This window comes from Eretmochelys imbricata, chromosome 9 (genome assembly GCF_965152235.1).
Source record: "Eretmochelys imbricata isolate rEreImb1 chromosome 9, rEreImb1.hap1, whole genome shotgun sequence".
Taxonomy (NCBI): domain Eukaryota; kingdom Metazoa; phylum Chordata; order Testudines; family Cheloniidae; genus Eretmochelys; species Eretmochelys imbricata.
This window is the reverse complement of record NC_135580.1, coordinates 27342636-27361976: the sequence shown is the minus strand read 5'-3', so window position 1 is coordinate 27361976 and position 19341 is coordinate 27342636. Positions and strand designations below refer to the sequence as shown.

At 38.2% G+C, this 19341-nt stretch overlaps 2 protein-coding genes across 2 annotated transcripts in view; one reads left to right on the top strand and one right to left on the bottom strand.

Annotated features, from left to right (window-relative positions):
• The window catches only part of MED12L (mediator complex subunit 12L), a 326616-nt gene that overhangs the window by 114714 nt on the left and 192561 nt on the right, over positions 1 to 19341 (top strand). The window lies entirely within an intron of this gene.
• On the bottom strand, positions 2696 to 17555 carry P2RY14 (purinergic receptor P2Y14). Its single transcript, XM_077826180.1, has 3 exons — positions 17454 to 17555; positions 6808 to 6914; positions 2696 to 4096 (listed from the first exon to the last, which is right to left on the bottom strand). The coding sequence occupies exon 3, from the start codon at positions 4070 to 4072 to the stop codon at positions 3080 to 3082; it is 993 nt and encodes a 330-aa protein (XP_077682306.1). The 5' UTR covers positions 4073 to 4096; positions 6808 to 6914; positions 17454 to 17555; the 3' UTR covers positions 2696 to 3079.

The following is a 19341-nucleotide window of genomic DNA, read 5'->3' as shown; positions in this document are numbered from 1 at the left end:
TGCTCTTGCCATAAATTACAATAAGAAACTTAAAATCTCTCACAAACCAGTAGATTCCCCTCCTTGACACATCTGGATTTCTACTGCTAGGAGGAATTAGCCTACCAATGGAACCAGTGCAGTTTCTCTATGTACACTGTTCTGTAACCAGACTGACGTGTCAAAGAGACCTGAGGCAACATGAGAAATATTGTTTCTGATCTTAAAAGAAAGTTCAGACTAGATATGGACTCAAGCTGTGACATTCAGATGAAAATCTAAACCTCTGTAAAATGTGGGGATGTGAGGGTCTGGGATTTCGGTGTGGGACCACTTCCAATTCAAACAGTAATATCAATGGGACTCTAGATGGTTTTCCAGAAATGTGGTGTTTACTTTCTAGTCCCTTAGGGCAAATCTGGCATAGGTCAAGAGTGACAAAAAGCCATCACTGTGGGTTGGTGCTCTCAAAGCAGTTCATGGTAGACATGGCCTCAACAAACAGATTAGGGATTCAGTGAATGCATTTATGTACTGATTATCAATACAGCCCATAGCCTTGTCACCAGGATGCCTTATTTTTAGTTAAAAATGCATATTAGTTATGAACTACCTTTTCATCCTGAGAGACTGTCCTTTCAGAACAGTGGTAAGGTAAATTCGCAGGATCCCTGTTGGAAAAATTCGTGTTGTTTCCAGTCATAGAGAGTAAAACGGAGAGCTTCCATTTGCAGAGGAGTCATCTGGAATCTTTTATAAACATTACGTTCACTGGCCCACTCCCCATGTAAAATTATAAAATCCAAACAAACAAATCTAGCTGCATTGAAAAAGAGAGGTTTTATTTTTTTAGTATAAACACAATAAAACATGCGAGATGCACAATAAAACATATGTACACACAAAAATAAATGAAATACGGGTAGTTTTCAGTCCTTTGTACAAAGAAAAACAATGAAACGAAGCAAAATACCAAATCATTCTTTCCAAGTACACAAATGTCCTGTTTTAAAGAGAAACTAATAGCTCTGAGTTTTAGGTTCAAACAGCTAGTTTCAGTAGACTCTCCTTGCCTCCTAAAAATTCACTGTTAATGAAGTCACAGCCTCTTTGCTTTGCAGGTTTTTTGGTGCAGACTAAACTGCATGCTAGACAGTGTTTGTTCATCCCATAGATATAGTAATGACTCAGTCTCTGCTGATCTGAATGGGTGTTTAGTTTTTCATCTACTAAATCATCTGTGCGGGTCACCATTTTCCCTTAAATTTCATTTCCGCCTTTCTGTACATAAGCAGCAGTTGCTGTGTATACCTGGTATTAGAGCAAATTAACAGTCTCTTCTAAGGACTTAATCCACTCTCTGATATGCTGGCATGCATTTCCATTTGTCTTGTAAAATGTACAGCTATGCATAGTATGAGTAAGCCAATGATTTGACAAGCTACTGTATATAATAATGTGCATGGGCATGTTACCAAAAAGGACTGTGCTCTGAGAGAATAGAGCTGTTTGAAACTAGTCGTTGGAGAGTATGCAAATGATACACTAGGCATTATTTCAGCCTGTAGAAACAGGGATAAGATTGGGACCTCTCAAATTTTCCCAGTACTTAGTGGTCCAAAATGCAAGAATATTGGCCTCACATCTAACTCCAAAGCAGAATAGCATATTAAACATGGGGCTAAACTGTTTCAGCAGAATTTCAATAATGATTTGTGTGTTAATCAGTAGACTGGGAGACTTATAAAAAGGCCCATTAAAATATACTTTCTTCATTATGAAGTCCTGTAGAATTTAGTAGAAAAATACTTTTCTACAGGTTTGTAGAACCATCCTCTGTTGCTTAAAATAATATATCATATCTGTGCTGTAGAATTCAGTAGGGTGGTTTCCAAAAACAGACAGGATATAATTTTCTGTTACTGTCTGTAGGTTGTGAGAATCACTCTTACAGATTCCTATAGTTTTGTTGCTCTTAAATTAGATAAAGGTTTCAAATAGATTTTCATGAACTATAAAATTACCTCCCGTCGCCAAATCATTCTAGGATTCCCCAAGCTCTATGCAGAGCCTTGAGGATCTGAGCTATGTTACGCCTTTATTCTTTCCTATCATCCTTCAACTGTCCTTACAGTTGGCTGGGTGGAACTGTCTCCAGAATCAGTCATCTCAGCTCTTCATTTTGCTGGAGATTAATATAGGGCTCTCTCTCTTCCCTTCAGGGACTGAGTACTCTGACTTGGTCTCTACCAGCCACTCCAAAACAGTCTGCTGCTGAGGTAGAAGATCTCCTCCATCCCTGAGCTGGGCAAATAACGGATTTTTTTTTAAATTCAACATCAGTTGCAAAAAATAGGGGGAAAAATCAGTTTGGGTTGAAATTCTTGAATCAAAAAGTCTGTTCCATAGTGAGAATTTGAACCTGGATCTACCACATTCAAGATGAGTGCCCTAGCCACTGGGCTAAAGGTTACGAGTGGGTGATAGCGTCACCAGCAGCAGGAGCGTCACTACCTCCTCATCTTTCTCCTCCTCCTTCCTCTGGCCGCTTTGTGAATGCCCGAAACTATTTATGTCAAATTCACGACTAGTTGGAAGCCAACTGAAACTGCATTTTTTTGTTGAATAAGCTATTTGTCCAAAATTTTTTGCGCAGCTTTGCTATTCAGTCACTCCCAAGCCCTTGTTGCTAGCTTTCACTTCTTATGTGCTCCAGGTTGGCTTATGGAGGCCAGTGGGTTGCAGCTGTTGCATAGTTCTGCTGGTTAATCCTTGCCACTCACATAGAACCCTGGCCTGGATATCCAGCTTTCTAATGCAGTCATTCTCCTGCCTGTCCTAGGCCTCAGACATCTAATATATTCCATTATAAGAAGTTATAGTTTGACGTAATCTGGAAGTAGTGCATAGTACAGTGTGTGGTAATGCTTTTAAATATGGAAAACGAACAGCTGAAATGCTTTTTAAATTGACACCTTGTGTTTATTGTTGCACATGCTCTTCGTTTGTCCAATTCCTTTGTTAACTGCTTTGCAATCTGGAATAATTTTCCATACTGTATCTTATAAGGGATATGTGAATTTATGAAATAATTACGCTTTCATGTAGTGTTTGACCTTCTGGATCTAGAGTTTTCTATTTCAGCCGAAGTTGTCAGCTTGAGATGCAGTTGTTGGTATAACTTTTCTCTAAAGGGCTTGCAGAGAAAGAAATAAATAATGGGGTCAAGGCACACATTTGCAGCGGACAGTAACAGAGTAAATTCTTTTGCATAGAACAGATTTTTGCTTGACTGACAGGAGAACTGAGACCCAGTTTGACTTAATGTGTATGGAAGTCTGCAAAGATGATATGGCACAAAACAAATGATAAATACAAACATGATGCTGAATATATTGCGATTGATTTTTTCCCTAGTTACTGTTGAATTTCTCCTGAACTTTCTGTAGGAACTATATATTTTTCTTGATATTGCACTGTAAAAAATGATTAACAGAAGAAACACAGTCCAGAAAATTCCTAGGCAAATATAGCTTGAAGCCTTATGCCATTGTAGTCCAAGCTCACTTTTAAGATTTACACACTTTTTGGAATTCTTCTCTGTAGCACTTTGGTTAGTTAAAATAATATTTGGCAGTGATAAAAACATGAGCAATGCCCATATGACTACAGAGATAATCTTGCTGTAATTAACTGTGTGAACAAAGGAGGTAAGCATAGGCTTTACAATTTTGTAGTATCTGTCAAACCCTATGAGGCCAAAAAATGTTATTCCAACATACATATTTAGGTAAAAAATAACAGCAGAATATCGGCAGACAATAACGTTGAGCTGCCAAGGCCCAATTTCCGCATCACTAAGAATTTTGAAGGGGAAAGTCAGGCTCATAAGAAGGTCAGCAGCAACAATGTTCTTGAGATAAACGACAAAGCTTTTCTTGCTAGGAACATGTAGGAAAATCCATGCTGCTACACCGTTTAGCAGGATTCCTCCTATGAAAATGAATCCATAAGCCAGTGGAATGACATGAGTAGTTACTGTTGAGTTGTAAGTACAGTTGTTTCCTGAAGTGTTTACGCTTGAGTTGGACATCTTAGAATATTTTAGTCTGTGTTCCTGAAAGCAGAGGGAAAACAGTTTTTACCAGCAAGATAAATTGGATGTTTTCATGTTGAAGTTGTTTCCATTATTATAAAATTAACATTGATGTCCTTTGCTGTATCATCAGGATGCTTTTCAGGAACTGAAGTAAATATCATTTCCAATAAATGTGCTTAGTATAAATGTCTAATCACTGGTGTTGGTTCACTCTTTTAGCTCTATGAGGGAATAGTATTGTTTTAAATAAGAAAACAATAGATTCTCTAAGTCCTTGATGTCTTTCTGCGAGACAGGCTTATTGCAAAAAAAGTGGGGAAAATTGTGGGATGGTCTAGTTAAAATACCAGGGTGATCATTCACTTAGTGATCTAAATTTTGGGTGTCTACTGGAAGAAAAGCCTACCTACAACATTACTTATGTTAGAAGAAAAGGTGGAACAGAAGGTTTTGTTTTTTTTTTTTTGAATTTTCAGCACCACTGATTTCCCAGCACCTCAAGTGCATGTTGCATTTTCACTTTAACAAAATTATTATATTTTTAAAACACTGAAATATTTCACTTTTTTCCCCTTCAGTGTACTACAAAGTTGCACCCTCTAAGCATGGATGGTTCCAGACACAGCAGAATCTATGAAGTTCTGTTCTGCAGGAGTAATATGTAAGGCATGATTTCAGGTGTTTAGAGTAGGTCTTTAGAGTAGGTGTTTAGAGTAGGTCTGTTTTTTGTTATGTAGTGGAGACAAGATTGATGCTAGTGGGGGCAAGATTGGTGAATATATTCCTGCCCAGATCCATTGCTCACGAGGGCCGTAGGGGCTGCTCCAGTCCTGAGGCTGGAGTAGCAGCTGGACAGTCACTCAGTTGATACTATATTACTTGGGGAGTAGGCTTTCTTCCTGTCATGGCCCCATGGAGATACCAACTCCAGTTCCTTGGGCTAGGTACTGGGAACAGGATTTGGAGCATAGTATATGTGGTTTAATGAGTGCAGATATATGCAGTTACAAAGGTCTGGAGTTCTGAATTCTAAGGCTGGTATACTATAGATATCCTGTATGTTATTAGAATGTGTGAGGGAGAGAAATGTTGCTTCAGCAAATTTTATATTCTGTATATTGCACTTGTAAACAAGAGGCATAATGCCAGCATTCCTTACGTTCTGTTGAAGGAAAGCCTTAAGTGCAACTAGCACAGCTTGCTCTATCTTAGTTGTTAGTGGCTTGATTATAAAGATACGTTTGTACACTAGCATAAGGTGTAAGCTAGAAGTGTCTTCTAAGGCTCCCCAAATTAAAACATAGATCATTTCTTCATGGGCTCCAGGAAATCACATCTGCTGCCTGCTCTCCTTTGACAGAAGGTTTATGTGGGTCTATTGTCCTTGTTGGGAACTGAGTAACCAATACTGTATATTGCTGCTGTATTTGGCAAACTAAAACTTTAAGCACAACTGAGAAAACAAAGCTCTCTGGTGTCCCTTTGAAAGTAAAGCTTTTGCTTGTTGCCATAAGTTTGTTTTGCAATGGTCACAAGTGAACCAAAAGTTAAGAATAGCAGATCCATGGGATTCCTGTGCGTGGGAGGCTGGAACTCAGACACAAGCTTATGGTCATTTTAAATACACAACATGGGAAATTTTCTTAGAAATAGGACTGCACAGTTGGGTCACTTTTTGCATACTGTATTTGAAACATCCGGTTTACAGAGAGATTGTCAGGTTTTAAGTCAGTCACCTTTAACTTGGAATAGGATGGCATATGGTATATCACGGGTCCCAGATTCTCCCAGTGATAGGTTCAGAGGCCCACAGTTAAATCTTTTCCTAGTAGACACACATCCAACTGAAAACAACTTTAAACTCTAGCTGTCAATTTTAGTTGGGAAAAGAGGGGTGTGTGTGTGTGTGTGTGTGAGAGAGAGAAAGGTGTAGGGCTGTTAGACTATAGTCACAATGTTAATAGATGGGGAGGATCATTAAAGGGTCATAAGGTTAATTCACCTAGAGCTTGGGAAGGAATTATCAAATATAGGAAGATTAAAAAAAAATTGCTACAATTTCCCCAACTGAAATGGCTAAAGCTAGATACCTAAATTCCTATTTAAGCACCTAAACATTGCCTTATTTGTAGGCTCATTTTAAATTGATGGGAGTTGCATATGCTCAATATCTCTGAAAATCAGACCACTTTTATTTAGGTATTAAGGCATCTGTGTTTGAAAACTGTAGTCCTTGGGTACTGTCCTCTTCCCTAAACCCTTGTTTGTACTGTATTTTTTCTGTTTAGACTGTAAACTCTTCTAAGCAGGGAGCTGTCATGTTTGTCAAGTGCCTTGGAAATATTTGGGTGCTACATAGAAAATGAGCTATATGCGCAAGAATTTTGCTAATGGCTAGTGGTTCTGTATCTAGTAAAGAGTTTGGGCAAGTTCAGGTGATGGTCCTTGCGCAGATGCCGCACACTCTGGAGGGTTGTCTCGATGGTGTTGGCACAAAGAGGTGGGTATAGAAGAGCTTTGTATTTTGTCTCTCGCTTAAGTCCAAGACAGAGGATTCCTTAGAGAAAGATTACACTTCCAAATTGTGCTTAGTTCAGTTTCCTTTTAACAGTTATATAGTTCATAAATATATTATCTAGCCTATACAAGCTGGCTATATCTAGTGAGTGATTGAAATCACACACAGGACAGAATCTGTAAGTCAGCTGAAACCAGTGGCATATCCTTACCTGTTTTCTTCTGATTTGATAAGTTGCAGTGGTTATTTACTGAGGTGTCAGTGTTCTAAGAGAGTTTTGCATCCCAAGGGACAGGGACTTTTCCTTTCTTGGGTAATCTGTACATAAAATGAAAAACATACAGTTTAGTTGTGTGTCAATGGTTACATATCTCCTTAAAGGGTATTATAGGGGGAGCTGACAGTAACCCCCGTATTTAATTTGCCTAATATTTAACATTATAAAAGATTGTGGAGATCTTTTATTGAGAAGCTCTAACACTTCCATTGTTTGTAGCAGGCCTTTAAAATTTGGCAGAGACAAAGGCCCAGGGCTAGAGACTTCTGTTTTGCACATCGTGTGAAATTCCATTCAGGTTTAACTGAATTATAAGTTGATAAACAGTCATTTCCCTGCTTTGGCTTACGTTCCTCAGGAAAATTTTGGTAGTGCCTCAGAATAACTAACTATGAACATTCTAAGAGCCAGGTCCGTGCTACATTGGAAAGCCAGGGAGTTATTGGAGCAGCTGTTGTGAGGGGGTGTTGTGTATATAGCCCCAGAGTCCCATATCCTTCTGTGTGGACACAACATGAGGTAAGAGCTCACTACATTTTCGGGGAGGGGAGGGACGAGCTGGGCTGGAGTCCTGTAAGTTTCCTGGCCCCAGCATATAGCACTAGCAGCTCATCCCTCTCCTTCTTTAAAAAAAAAAACAAACAAAAAACTCTTCAGCTAATGTCAGATTTTAAAAGCTCGATCACAAATGTAGAACACTTAACACTAAAACTGTTATATTAATTATCCTTTTTTAATAGTGCATTAGAAAATCCACTTAGTTGGTACCCTGTTTCTATCCTCATGTGAGAGCTATAATGCCTAAACAGACTTTATCCTTTTTTGCTCATTGGTATTGGAAACTGTTGTCCTTGACCAGAAGTTCTTAAAACAGCCTGTGTAGTTCTTGTTGCCAAGGCTGTGTCTTGCTTTTCACTAATCACTGTGATCATATATTGAACATTTGGTTTGGGTATCCTCTGAAGATGATGCTAGAATTCTGTACTGTACATCTTTATTGTTTATAAATGTGCATCTGCATTCACAGCTGTCTGGACGGTGCTTCAAATATATCATTTTTAGGCTGGCTAACGTGTGTAGCAAGTTTCTGTGACTTGATGCATGCCACCACCACTCTTCAAAAATAAAATTAAAAAGCAATATCTTATGTAGTGATCCAGTATAAAAGGTCCTAATGTAATGGCCTCAGCACCATAGCTGCTCCACTAAATAACTCCTCATTTTCTCTCAAGTAATTCATCATTTTCTACCCTCCTATGTTCTGACAAAAAATAGATATGCCTCTGTGCAGCTGCTGCTGCTCCCCTCCTCTCTATGGGGAAGTTTGTGGCAACTGAACCTCTGGAACCACAAAGCCATTGGCCATGTCCTCCCAGTTTCCGTTGGATACACTACTGCTCTGTGGTGGCTCATGTGAAGGTGGCACAGAGCCCAGCCCCACCACATGCAGGGGATGCGCAGTCCTTCAATAGCTGTCCCTCACACCGCCGCAACAGGAATATCTTAGTTCCAGTATTGATTGGGGTTTTAATTTTTATCTTATATTTAGGTAGAAACAGCCTGTACTAAGCTTAGAATTGACACCTATATGTGTGGTTTTTTTCTTATCCAAGATAGTGGTTCATTGGGAAACTTATGCTGTCTGCCATTTGATTTTGTGTGTGGTTGAGGGATCTGTCTTTGCCAGTTATGTTGTAGGTGAGGGTGATATAAAGCCAACTGAAGGTAGGAAAATAGTGTCTTTCCTTGCTAGTAAATTTGTTGTGTGAGAAAGATTATAATACACACATTGGTTAGCAAATTTAATTAACCAGTTACCTTTACTAGCTTTTTCTTGGTTCTTTGGATTTGTGTTCCTTACATAAAGTACAGACTATACAACTATTATGAATTTGAGTTTTATTAACCAAAATAGCTTTGAAAACAAATGAGAAATTATGAAAAGCAAAATAAAGATGATCAGATGATAGCATTCACAACGCTGAAAATTGAGCTCAACATGGGATGTTACAATTTTCAAGAGATAAATAAATGAGTTCAATTAATTCAAGGTCTCATTACAGTCTTGTTACAAAGACAAACTTTTATCCTTGTTCTACATTAGTCTGGGTGGTGGTTTTGGTATCAACATGGAACTATGGATCTTTAAACATAGATCCAAGTAGGATCAGTTCATATGTGAAACTCTGTGCAACTGCCACACAGATAATCAGGCCTTATGATCATTTAGGCTTTAAAAGATTTAACTTCATATTGACTTCTCAATGTACCATTTAAATGTATCAGTTTATTTAGTACAAAACAAACAGTTTGTTAGATATACGTCTGTTAGATTAATATGATAAATATTTATTTCTATTTAAAATAGACAGCATCTCCTGAACTGTATAATACTTTGTGGTCAGGTTGCCTAGGCAATGAGACATTCTCAAACTGAAAGCGTCTATTAAGAGAATGCTTTTAGATGGGTTTAATTTTCTGATATTTCTTAAACCTTAATTAATACACTTTTAAATTTATCTAATAAGATTATACCTTGATACTGTATGACATAATCTAGCATGATCTACTCTGTCTCTGTTACACATAAGTGGAAAGCGTATAAAATGGAACAAAATGGTAAAAGAGGAAATTACTTCACCCCTTATCAAGAGTTTGTGGTTATCTGACTGGTTTGCTGTTGTAGATACTCAACCTGTATGAAACACAGAAACTCCATCTGCCGTCTGACATGCTCTAAATGTTTAGGGCTAAACTATGCCAAGATTCTGGCCTTTGTCTGAATCTATGCTATTGTTAATAAGCACCATATTTCATATATTACAGCTATCATGCAATTTCTGTCCTGGCATTTGCTCATATACATATTAAAATGGTGTGTTCTAATTTCTCATGTAAAGATTACATGCTTGTTTTAAATGCATATTCCACATAACGTGATGTAGTTTGTATATCATGCACATACATTAGTTGGTTGTACAAAGAAAGCAAAATTGACAAGCTGAGTTCACAAAAGTTTGATTTGGTCAAGCATATAAATACCCACTTCTTTTTGGGCTGCCAGTTCATTTTATAGTCTTGCCAAAAATGTGAAAGGAAAGTTTTATGCAGCTACATGATTAAAATGTTTGTATTCCTTCTATATTTAAACGCCTTATCCCCACCAAACAGGGATACCAAAACCATTGAGACACATACAACTTGTCTGTCAAATTCAGAAGTCTAAACATATAGTTCATAACCTCCTTTTTACTGAGTACCAAACAAGATTTGTGCAAACAGTCAGGCAAGTAACATAACCTTTGACTTCTATATGTGAGATGAAAAACTAATTTTTTTTTTCTGCACTCTTCCCTGATTTTTAAGCATTCCTTTTCTCATCCTGCTGCAAATGGCTGCTCTATAGCTACAGAAGACGTTAGCAGGCTATTTTTGGAAACTAGTGCAGCTGCTTGATCAGTGAATAGGCTATACAATTCATGGGTGCAAGAATTGTTGGCAATAGTTGGTGGTGGTGGAATCCTCTCTGCATGGGAAAACATGTCTACCCAGGGTGGCAAGACCATGCCGAATGTTAAATTTGAGTGCTTTGATGTCATGAGAACTTAGATACAAAGGAAGTAGAGTTTTTTTTAAAAAAAGCCATAAACATTATACCGCAGTTACAAATTATGCTGGAATCCATATTTTGAGGTATAGCTAATTTTAAAATCCATTTTGTATCATAGTATGGAACATAGGAGGTGCCCTGGAGTATGTGCAGACCTCAGCCAACCTTGGGTGCTTGAGTGCCTGGGGATAGAGCTGAGATCATCCTGTCCTGAAAATCCAGGCCCTGACCGCTTCAGCTAAATGAGACTACCCTTTAGTCGCCTGCCAGTCTAAGGCCTTTAGCAGCTGAGTGGTTCTGATTCCCTTTAGCAGAGAGCCATGGTACGCATACATACTAGCCAGTTCTTTATGGACCTGCCTACAGGAGAAAAACGAACTATTCTGAATATTTAGCAGTGTGTTCTCCCTGACCTGCCTCATTTGGTATTGAAAATGGTTTAAGGCCAGAAAGGACCACCAGATCATTTGGTCTGACCTCCTGTATATTACAGGCCACCAACAGCACCCCACATCCGCACACTGAACTCAGCAAGTGAAATTAGACCAAAGTGTTACAGACCATAGGAGATTAAACTATTATGTGCCACAGGCAGAAAATAGGAAGGACTGAGGTTCACCAGTGCCAGAAGCCCCTGGAATGGCAGGGAATTGATGAAGTGGAATATACCCAGATGTTCTCTGGCAAGTGACCCCATGCCCCACACCTGTAGAAGAAGGTGAACCCTCCCCCACCCATATCACTGTCAATCTGATCTACGGCTATCAGTTAGACCCTGCGTATGTGAGCAAAGACCAGGCTGCCAAGTACCTGTGTGAGAGAAAATTCTCTGTACCACCTCAGAGCACTGGTGTACCCTGACCAGTGTCTCATCTCCAGTTGTGGCCATCTCTGAAGCTTCAGACAAAGGAGACACTCTCTCCATCCCCCCTACCCCCAAAGAATACATTTCAGTGGAAGAGTTCTTCCTGACCCCTACAAGCAACCAGCTGAAGTGTTGAAGCATGAGATTTTAGGAACAAAATACATGAGACAAAATAGATCCAACATAGTTACAGAAAAAGCATGGTTTACCTTGACTGACTAACTTGAGTTAAAAGCACAACTGCATTGTCTACAGTAGGATTTTAATGTGTGTTAACATGTTAGCTATCATGTTTAGAACTGCACCTTTTCCCCTAGTGTGGACATGGCCTTTGAGGGTAAAGGATCAGAGAGGACCTATTGATGAAAAACATTCAGTAATATGTTGTTTTCTTAAAGTAGAGAAGGTCTACAATATCCCCTTGGCTCATTAAAACCCCAATCTCCAACAACATTATATTAAGTAAACCTAGCTCTTTCCTCGTCTCTGAATTTTCTAACTCCTTATCATGATATGCTAAAAATTTAAGATCCACCATAGCTTCATTATGGTTTTATCATAACTCATTAGTTTTACAGTTTCATAGATGTACAGTTATTTCATCAGCATGCTGATACACCATTTTTAGCCATGCTTCTCTTCAGGAGTGTGCGGTGCCGATGTTCCCTTATGTTGGCAAGTAGAATACATGCACTGCACAGCCCTCTTCCCCCAGTACGGGTATAAGTAGCAGTGTAGATGGTGAGGCACTGCTTAGGTGAGTAAAGACACGCTTGAAGTCTTAGGGTATGTCCCATATACAGCTCTCTACAGGCCCACGCAGTGCCTCCCCCATCTACACTGCTGTTTCTAGTAGTGGAGTGTCCTGCTGGCTCCCCACCACTGGAGTCTTTCTCTACTGCCAGAGTCTTTCACTGTCACGTGTAGCTTGCACTGCAGCGTGGATGCAGCCTGCAGCATATGGTTACACGTAGCCTACACACCGCCACCAGTGGTGTGCAGTGTAGACATACCCTGTGCATACTGTGCATATATTACACTAGCTAGGGCTGGTAATGATCAATGAAGATTTACTGTAACTTAGCATAAAAATCTCTCCAAATTCTTCAACTGTGCATAGTTTGGTCCTGCTTCCCTAAGGACGAATTCAATAATGGAATAACCATTTACAGTTCGTGTTTACACTAGTTTCTTATTTTCATAATCAAACACATAAAACACCTTGCACCCTGATGACTGCTGTCCAAGGGCAGTGATATTAAAAATCTGGTTTACACCTGGTAAGTGAACCGTGTAGTGTAAAAAAAACTTTTCCTTCAGTTAATAAGGATTAGCCTGGTCATGTTATTCTTTAATGTAATAGACTAGTATTAATTTTGTGTGTCAGCAACAGGTTTTGTTCATCAATTTGTAAGCATTTGTAAATGGCTAGGCAGCTGGTGACCACTGCTTATCACACTTTTCCTAATAGTCTCATTAAGCCCTTGTGTTCCCTCCATCTTTCATTGTATCGCCCTGTTGCCTCTCATCTTATACTTAGATTGCAAGCTCTGTGGGGCATGGACCATGTCTTGGTACATGTTTTTACAATACCCAGTATTCTAGAGACCCAATTGTTGATTGGGATCCATTAGGCACTCCTGTAGTATAGAAAATAATTATTTTATTTGAAATTGTGGGCCTCAGATCATCAGATCTTGCTCAGCTTCCTCTGTCAGGTGTGCTTTTTCATATTTCATACAAGTCAAAAGTACTATATGTGTTAGTGATCAGTAATTTCTTGCTATTCCCTTTGCTAAGAGAATAAATTCATATTGTTTTTTCTGATCTCATTACAACTTTTGCCACAAGGCAACATCTGTATTTTAATACCAAGGAGGGTGAAAGAATGTATAAAATAATACTATGTATTACTTCAACCATTTAAAATATTCTGTGTTTGTATTAGCTGGTCATTCCACTTGGCTGTCACAAATTTCAAGGCCATAAAAAGGGAAAATGGGGAATAATCAGTCAATCAAAGTACAGGATGCCAGAAAAGTCAAAATAAGTTTTTTCTCTCCATAAGTGGTAGAAAATATTATTGAGAGACTGTAGCAAGTACATAAACATGTTCAACGCAAAATCTCTTTTAAAAAAAATACTGCTGATTGACAAACATGGAGATACCATTCGAAGATTTTAATTCTTCACTTTTCTATGTTATCTGGCTATCGTTTTCAGGAGGGACCACTTAAGTGTGAGAAGGTAGTTCATTCTCCGTGACTCATTTGATCCTTGGCCTGTGTCACTAAACCACTATCAAATGTGTGTGTTTTTGATTCCTTGTATGGGTGAGGTACTGAATTTACAAGCTTGGTCACGGTTTCTGCAAACGCTTACCACCAGGGATAGTGCCCTTCCCTGCAGCTGGTGATTTGCGAATATAAATTAGAGGCAGTACGGGCCAGACCTTACAGCTCAGTTTTGGAAGGACTACTCCTTTGAGTAGTCCCATTAACCTCTCACATAAGTAGGCACTATGCCCAACAGTAAATATCTATAGCCCTGGGATTCACTTTTGTCAGGGTTGTAAGTGAATGCCAATTTCCAGACAGGTTTAAAATATCTGTGTGTCCAAGTATATGTTTATACCACAAATTAAGGTGTAATTGCAGTGTGGATACACCTACCCACGCTAGCTTTAATTCTAGCAGTGAAGATGTGGTGACATGGACCCTGGCATGGGTCAGCTGCCTAAATATGTACCAAGAGTCCCTAGTGGCCTTCTACTGAGGTGGCTAGCCTGTTCTGCAACAACTTCATTGCTATTATTACCTACGCTAGTTAGATTAAAGCTAGTGTGGGCATGTCTCCTTGCCTACTTTAACTCTGGTGCAATTCTCAGGCAAAATGTGGACTGAGGTTTTGTTCTGTTTTCCTCCCCTTACCCCCAATGTTGCTACCTTAGCTATTCAGTCAAGTTAGTGATGCTGTATATAGTCATTTTTATGTCCTGCTAGATCAAACAACTGATGATGGCTTGGAAGAATACAGGAAATTTAATTAGATTGCTTGCATGATTTTCAGAGGTGCTGAGCACCTGCAGCTCCCATGGATTTCAACTGGAGTTGTGTGTTCAGCACTTCCAGGCTTTAAGTAATCAAGTAAAATTGTTAATACAATAGTTTGTGTTAAGTGTCCATACTTTCTTTTTAATACATTGGCATGTGCTGGTGTTGATCATAGGTAATGGAGATTATACCTTCTGAGGGAAAAGGACTTGAGGTACAGAAGGATAAGACACTGAGCTAGTCAATCTCCTTAGTTTTCCTTATTGATACTGCTACATGTTTCCTTACTCTGTTCCCTATGACTACTACTGTAAAGTAGAAGTTGATAGGATGCAGCACCATTGTAAAGTACTTTACACTGTAGATGGATCAGAGCTTGCTGCAGTCAGATAGGGCCAAATTCTGCACTAATTTAAGATCAGGGACCTTCACTGACTTCTTAACAGTGTAAATTAGCATGGAATTTGGCCCACCATTATACATGTAATCAGCATTTGTATAAACAGCCACATTCCCAGTGTGTATGTATGTCTCCCTCTCTTTGACTCTCCCTCCAGGGAAGATAAATAGATGTGACAAAAACAAAACTTGACGTCTTATTGTTTGTCTGGGTAATGCGTAGAATTACAAAGATGACTCTCTTTAAAATTTACTTGGCAATAGAAAGCATGCCTTTTACAGTAGGCATATTTAGTGTGGTTGGTTTTTATAATGGACACTTTACAGACCACACTTATTACATTAATTTAGGTCATAACAGATACTTTATTGGCATTTGTGAGTGGTTTCTTATACTCTGAAGGGAAAAGCAGCAGGGTATAGAAATCAATTGCAGTAGATACAGTTCATTTTCTCCTTAAAGGTAGAATACCAAATTCACTGGAACCTAGCACAAAGCTCATGTAGTTGGGGATGGAGGACACCTAAAGGGTAAAGTTTTTTTTTGCTCACTGCAGCACCCAGTTCATTTGTTCTTACTGTCCAAGATTCCCAATCAGTATCCATCCTTGCTTTTCCCCCTCAAAGTGTAACATTGTCTTATTTTACTGATCTCTAGATCAGTATATATTTTTACCATTTTCTTTCTGGAGAGTTAGTTTTGTTCTTGTTTCTGAATTTTATATTAGGCTCTAAAGTAATTAAATCTAGCCCTTTAATCATAAATGCTTATTTGTGGATCTGTGCAAACTCCTGTACTTGCAGGGAGACCCACTGAAGTCAGTGGCACTTTGTTTGCATGTAGAGCTCTTTGTAGCATCTAGCCTAAATATTGGACTTATTTCCAATATATGAATTAAGCTTTAAAAAACTCCCTTATGCAGTCAGCCACAAGGTATTTCATTAATTGGAAAGTAGGAGGAGTAAGGGGAAAAGTTGACACGGGCATGTAGTGTGTACATGATGATCCTGACCCTCAACATCAGAAGATTAAAGAGAGATATTTGGCTTTTAGAAATATCAGCCATATCAAAATTTTGGTTCCTTTAAGCCATGTAAAATACTTTGTATGCATTAACATTTTTATTGTCCTTGAAAGCGAATATTTGAGGATGCAAGAGGTATTTTTTAAAAAATTACAGATGAGAAGGAATTAAAAATATTCCTTTTTATAATTTCATGTGTGTTGAATAATACATCTAACTATTTTCATAAAACTCCTTGACTTAATATTAAAAGCATCAGACAATGGCAACCATCCTTAATTTTTAATATTTATGTTCTATTGATCACAGAAAACTAAATGAAAATCTGGGGCAGGGGTGGTGGGAAGCACTGCTTAAAAGAAGAAAAGGGAAAAAACACCACAAACAAAAACCTACACTTTAGGAAATAAATCTTAAAACTACATATAAAGATGGAAAAGTCCTTACCTGTATATCTGTAGGAGGTAAGACTAGATGATCACAAAAACAGACTCCAAAGAGAAACTGCTGAACTTGAATTAATTTGCAAACTAGATACCATTAACTTGGGTTTGACTAGAGACTGGGAGTGGCTGGGTCATTACACATATTGAATCTATTTCCTTAAGTTAAGTATCCTCCCACCTTCTTGTCAACTGTCTAAATGGGCCATCTTGATTATCACTACAAAAGTTTTTTCTCCTGCTGATAATAGCTCATCTTAACTAATTAGCCTCTTACAGTTTGTATGGCAACTTCCAACTTATCTGTATGTATATCGATTTCTTCTTACTATATGTTCCATTCTATGCATCCGATGAAGTAGATTGTAGCTCACGAAAGCTTATGCTCTAATAAATTTGTTAGTCTCTAAGGTGCCACAAAACGAAAAGGTGCTACAAGTACTCCTGTTCTTTTTGCAGATACAGACTAACACGGTTGCTACTCTGAAACAATGGTCTATGAGTCCTTACCTGAATAGATGTATGCTATTCTAGAGTGCCATTATGAGTACCATTGTTAATAGAAGGGGAGATGATAGCCTGGTTTTTTTTTGTTTGCTCTTTGTACTATAGTTGCAATCCTATGACTATTGATATTATAATAGCTTTGCATACTACGTGAATGTTTCCTGTTCACAATTTTTGGAGTAGCAGCCCTGTTAGTCTGTATCTGCAAAAAGAAAAGGAGGACTTGTAGTACCTTAGAGACTAACAAATTTATTTGAGCATAAGCTTTCGTGAGCTACAGCTCACTTCATCGGATGCCACTGAATGCATCCAATGAAGTGAGCTGTAGCTCACGAAAGCTTATGCTCAAATAAATTTGTTAGTCTCTGAGTTGCCACAGGTCCTCCTTTTCTTTTTGTACACACTTTATCATTTTAAAGCATTTTCTTAAACACATCTAACTAATACTTATAAATGTTTGTATATTAACAAATGTAGGATTGTACAAAATATATTTTTTAAAAGATGTGAAATTAAAATGATCTTTTAATAGGACAAGCAATTAAATATAAAATTTTACATATGATTCTTGTTGCTAATTTAAGGCTAAACAAATATATTTCAGGAGAAAGCATATACAAATGTATTGGAATATATTACAGCAAAAAGTTTTAAATTATAGCGTTTTCTTTCACTCACCAATTATTGTGTAACCTTCTCTGTGGTATCCATTAATGTTGTTCCTTAGCAATCAGATATACTCTCAGTTCTTGACTGAAATATGCTTCACTCTGTTTTCTGCATAATCTTCTTAAGTAGTGGTAGTGCTTGGAACTGCTGCTTTAGTTCCCAAACTGAGGTATTTAAAGGCTGGATCACGCTGTCTTAATGCTTGACCAAATGTGGTTTTTAAATGTCAAGTACTGCAGATGCCAGTACTATTTTATTATACTTAGATGTACTTCCAGGAGGATCAGCATTGAATTGTATTCAGAAGTTACAAATTTGCAAAGTTTGGCAAAACACTAAACGAAGTGGAGTTTGTTTTTTTTTAAAAAATTGTTCTCATGCCTAGCTGTGACCTTCTCTAAGAAGTTACTAAATAGCTTCCGTATTTATTAGTGGAAGTGCTCTAAACTGGAGGTCATGGGTTGCACTGCAGTTGCTTGGAGTGTGTTGCGAAAATCACAAATATTTACTTTGGGGGAAAAGCATGATACATCTTTGGGGTTGGGGTTTTTTTTTTGTTTTTTTTTTACGTCTTATGATTACTCTAATCTTCTTGCCTGCCTCCCTCTCCACATGCTTTACTGGTAGGCTCCCAGATCAACCACAAAACCTGTAAAATTAATGATGATACAAAAGCATGCATTCCTTACATTTGATTTTCACTTTTTAGTTATTTTCTTGGAAAGCTCAAAAAACATTGTCTTTTTTTCCCCTTCGTCCTCAAAACTTACTCTTGTATTTTTTCCTCCCAGGTTCACATTAAATATGTATTACATTCATTTTAAAAAAATAAAAACAATGTTGTTGCAAAGTCATGCAATAACAAAAAATTAGGAAATGCCAAATGTGCAACCTTAGTTTGGTCCCCTGGTGCATATGCATTATGATAACCATTTCCCCCCCAAAGCCTTCTGCATAATTCAGTGCACAGGATGGATAATACGTTCACTGAATGGTTAGCTGTTCAGTTGCATTTATACTTGCCATTCAGTGTGTGATCCTATGCCTTATTTATTACACAGCATCCAAACCTTGCTCTGAGTACGGAATTACTAATTTCCTCATGGGCTTTCTATGAGTGTCCATTACTGTAACATTAGAATTTTTCACAACCATTAATTATCTTATCTTCACAACACTCCTATGAAATAGGAAGTGATATTACCCTGTTTTACCAAAGAGTAACTGAGAAACAGATTAAAGCCAAAATTGTCAAGTGACTACTAATTTTGGGTGCTGAACTTGAGATGCCTAGGGACTGATTTTACTCTAACATTTCTATAGCATTTTATGTTCAGTGCACAGCTCACATAGATTTTGGTTGCAGTTGTAAGTATTCAGCGCTTTTGCAAATCTGACCCCACGTCTCAAGTTGGGCACTTACAAAATAAGTAACATTCAGTTAGTGGCCACCTAAAAAAATTTTGGTTTACGGGACTTCACCAGCATCACATAGAAACTCTGTGGCAGAGACAGGGATAGAATCCAGTTCTCCAGGGCAGCATTCACCTTCCTTAACCATGAGACTATCCTCTTTTCCTGCAGTCCTCTTGCCTCATTCACTATACGCTTCCAACTTCTGCAGTGAGGCAGGGTCCTGTGGACAGCTGTTTCCTTCACTACGCACACCTGACTGATTATCTGAGCACCGTCCTTTCTGTGCACTGAAAGAGGTAAGGGTCTTGAAGGAAAAATGGTATGTGCTCATTAATTAAAGACTATCATAATGCATATGTGCAAGAGAATAGCGTGGGTTCAAATTAAGGTTTCACAGGTAACCTTAACTCTGACATATCCTCACTTTTTGGTGCTTTGCAACCTCAATGTTCTTTTAACATAGTTTCTGTGTATATTTTCC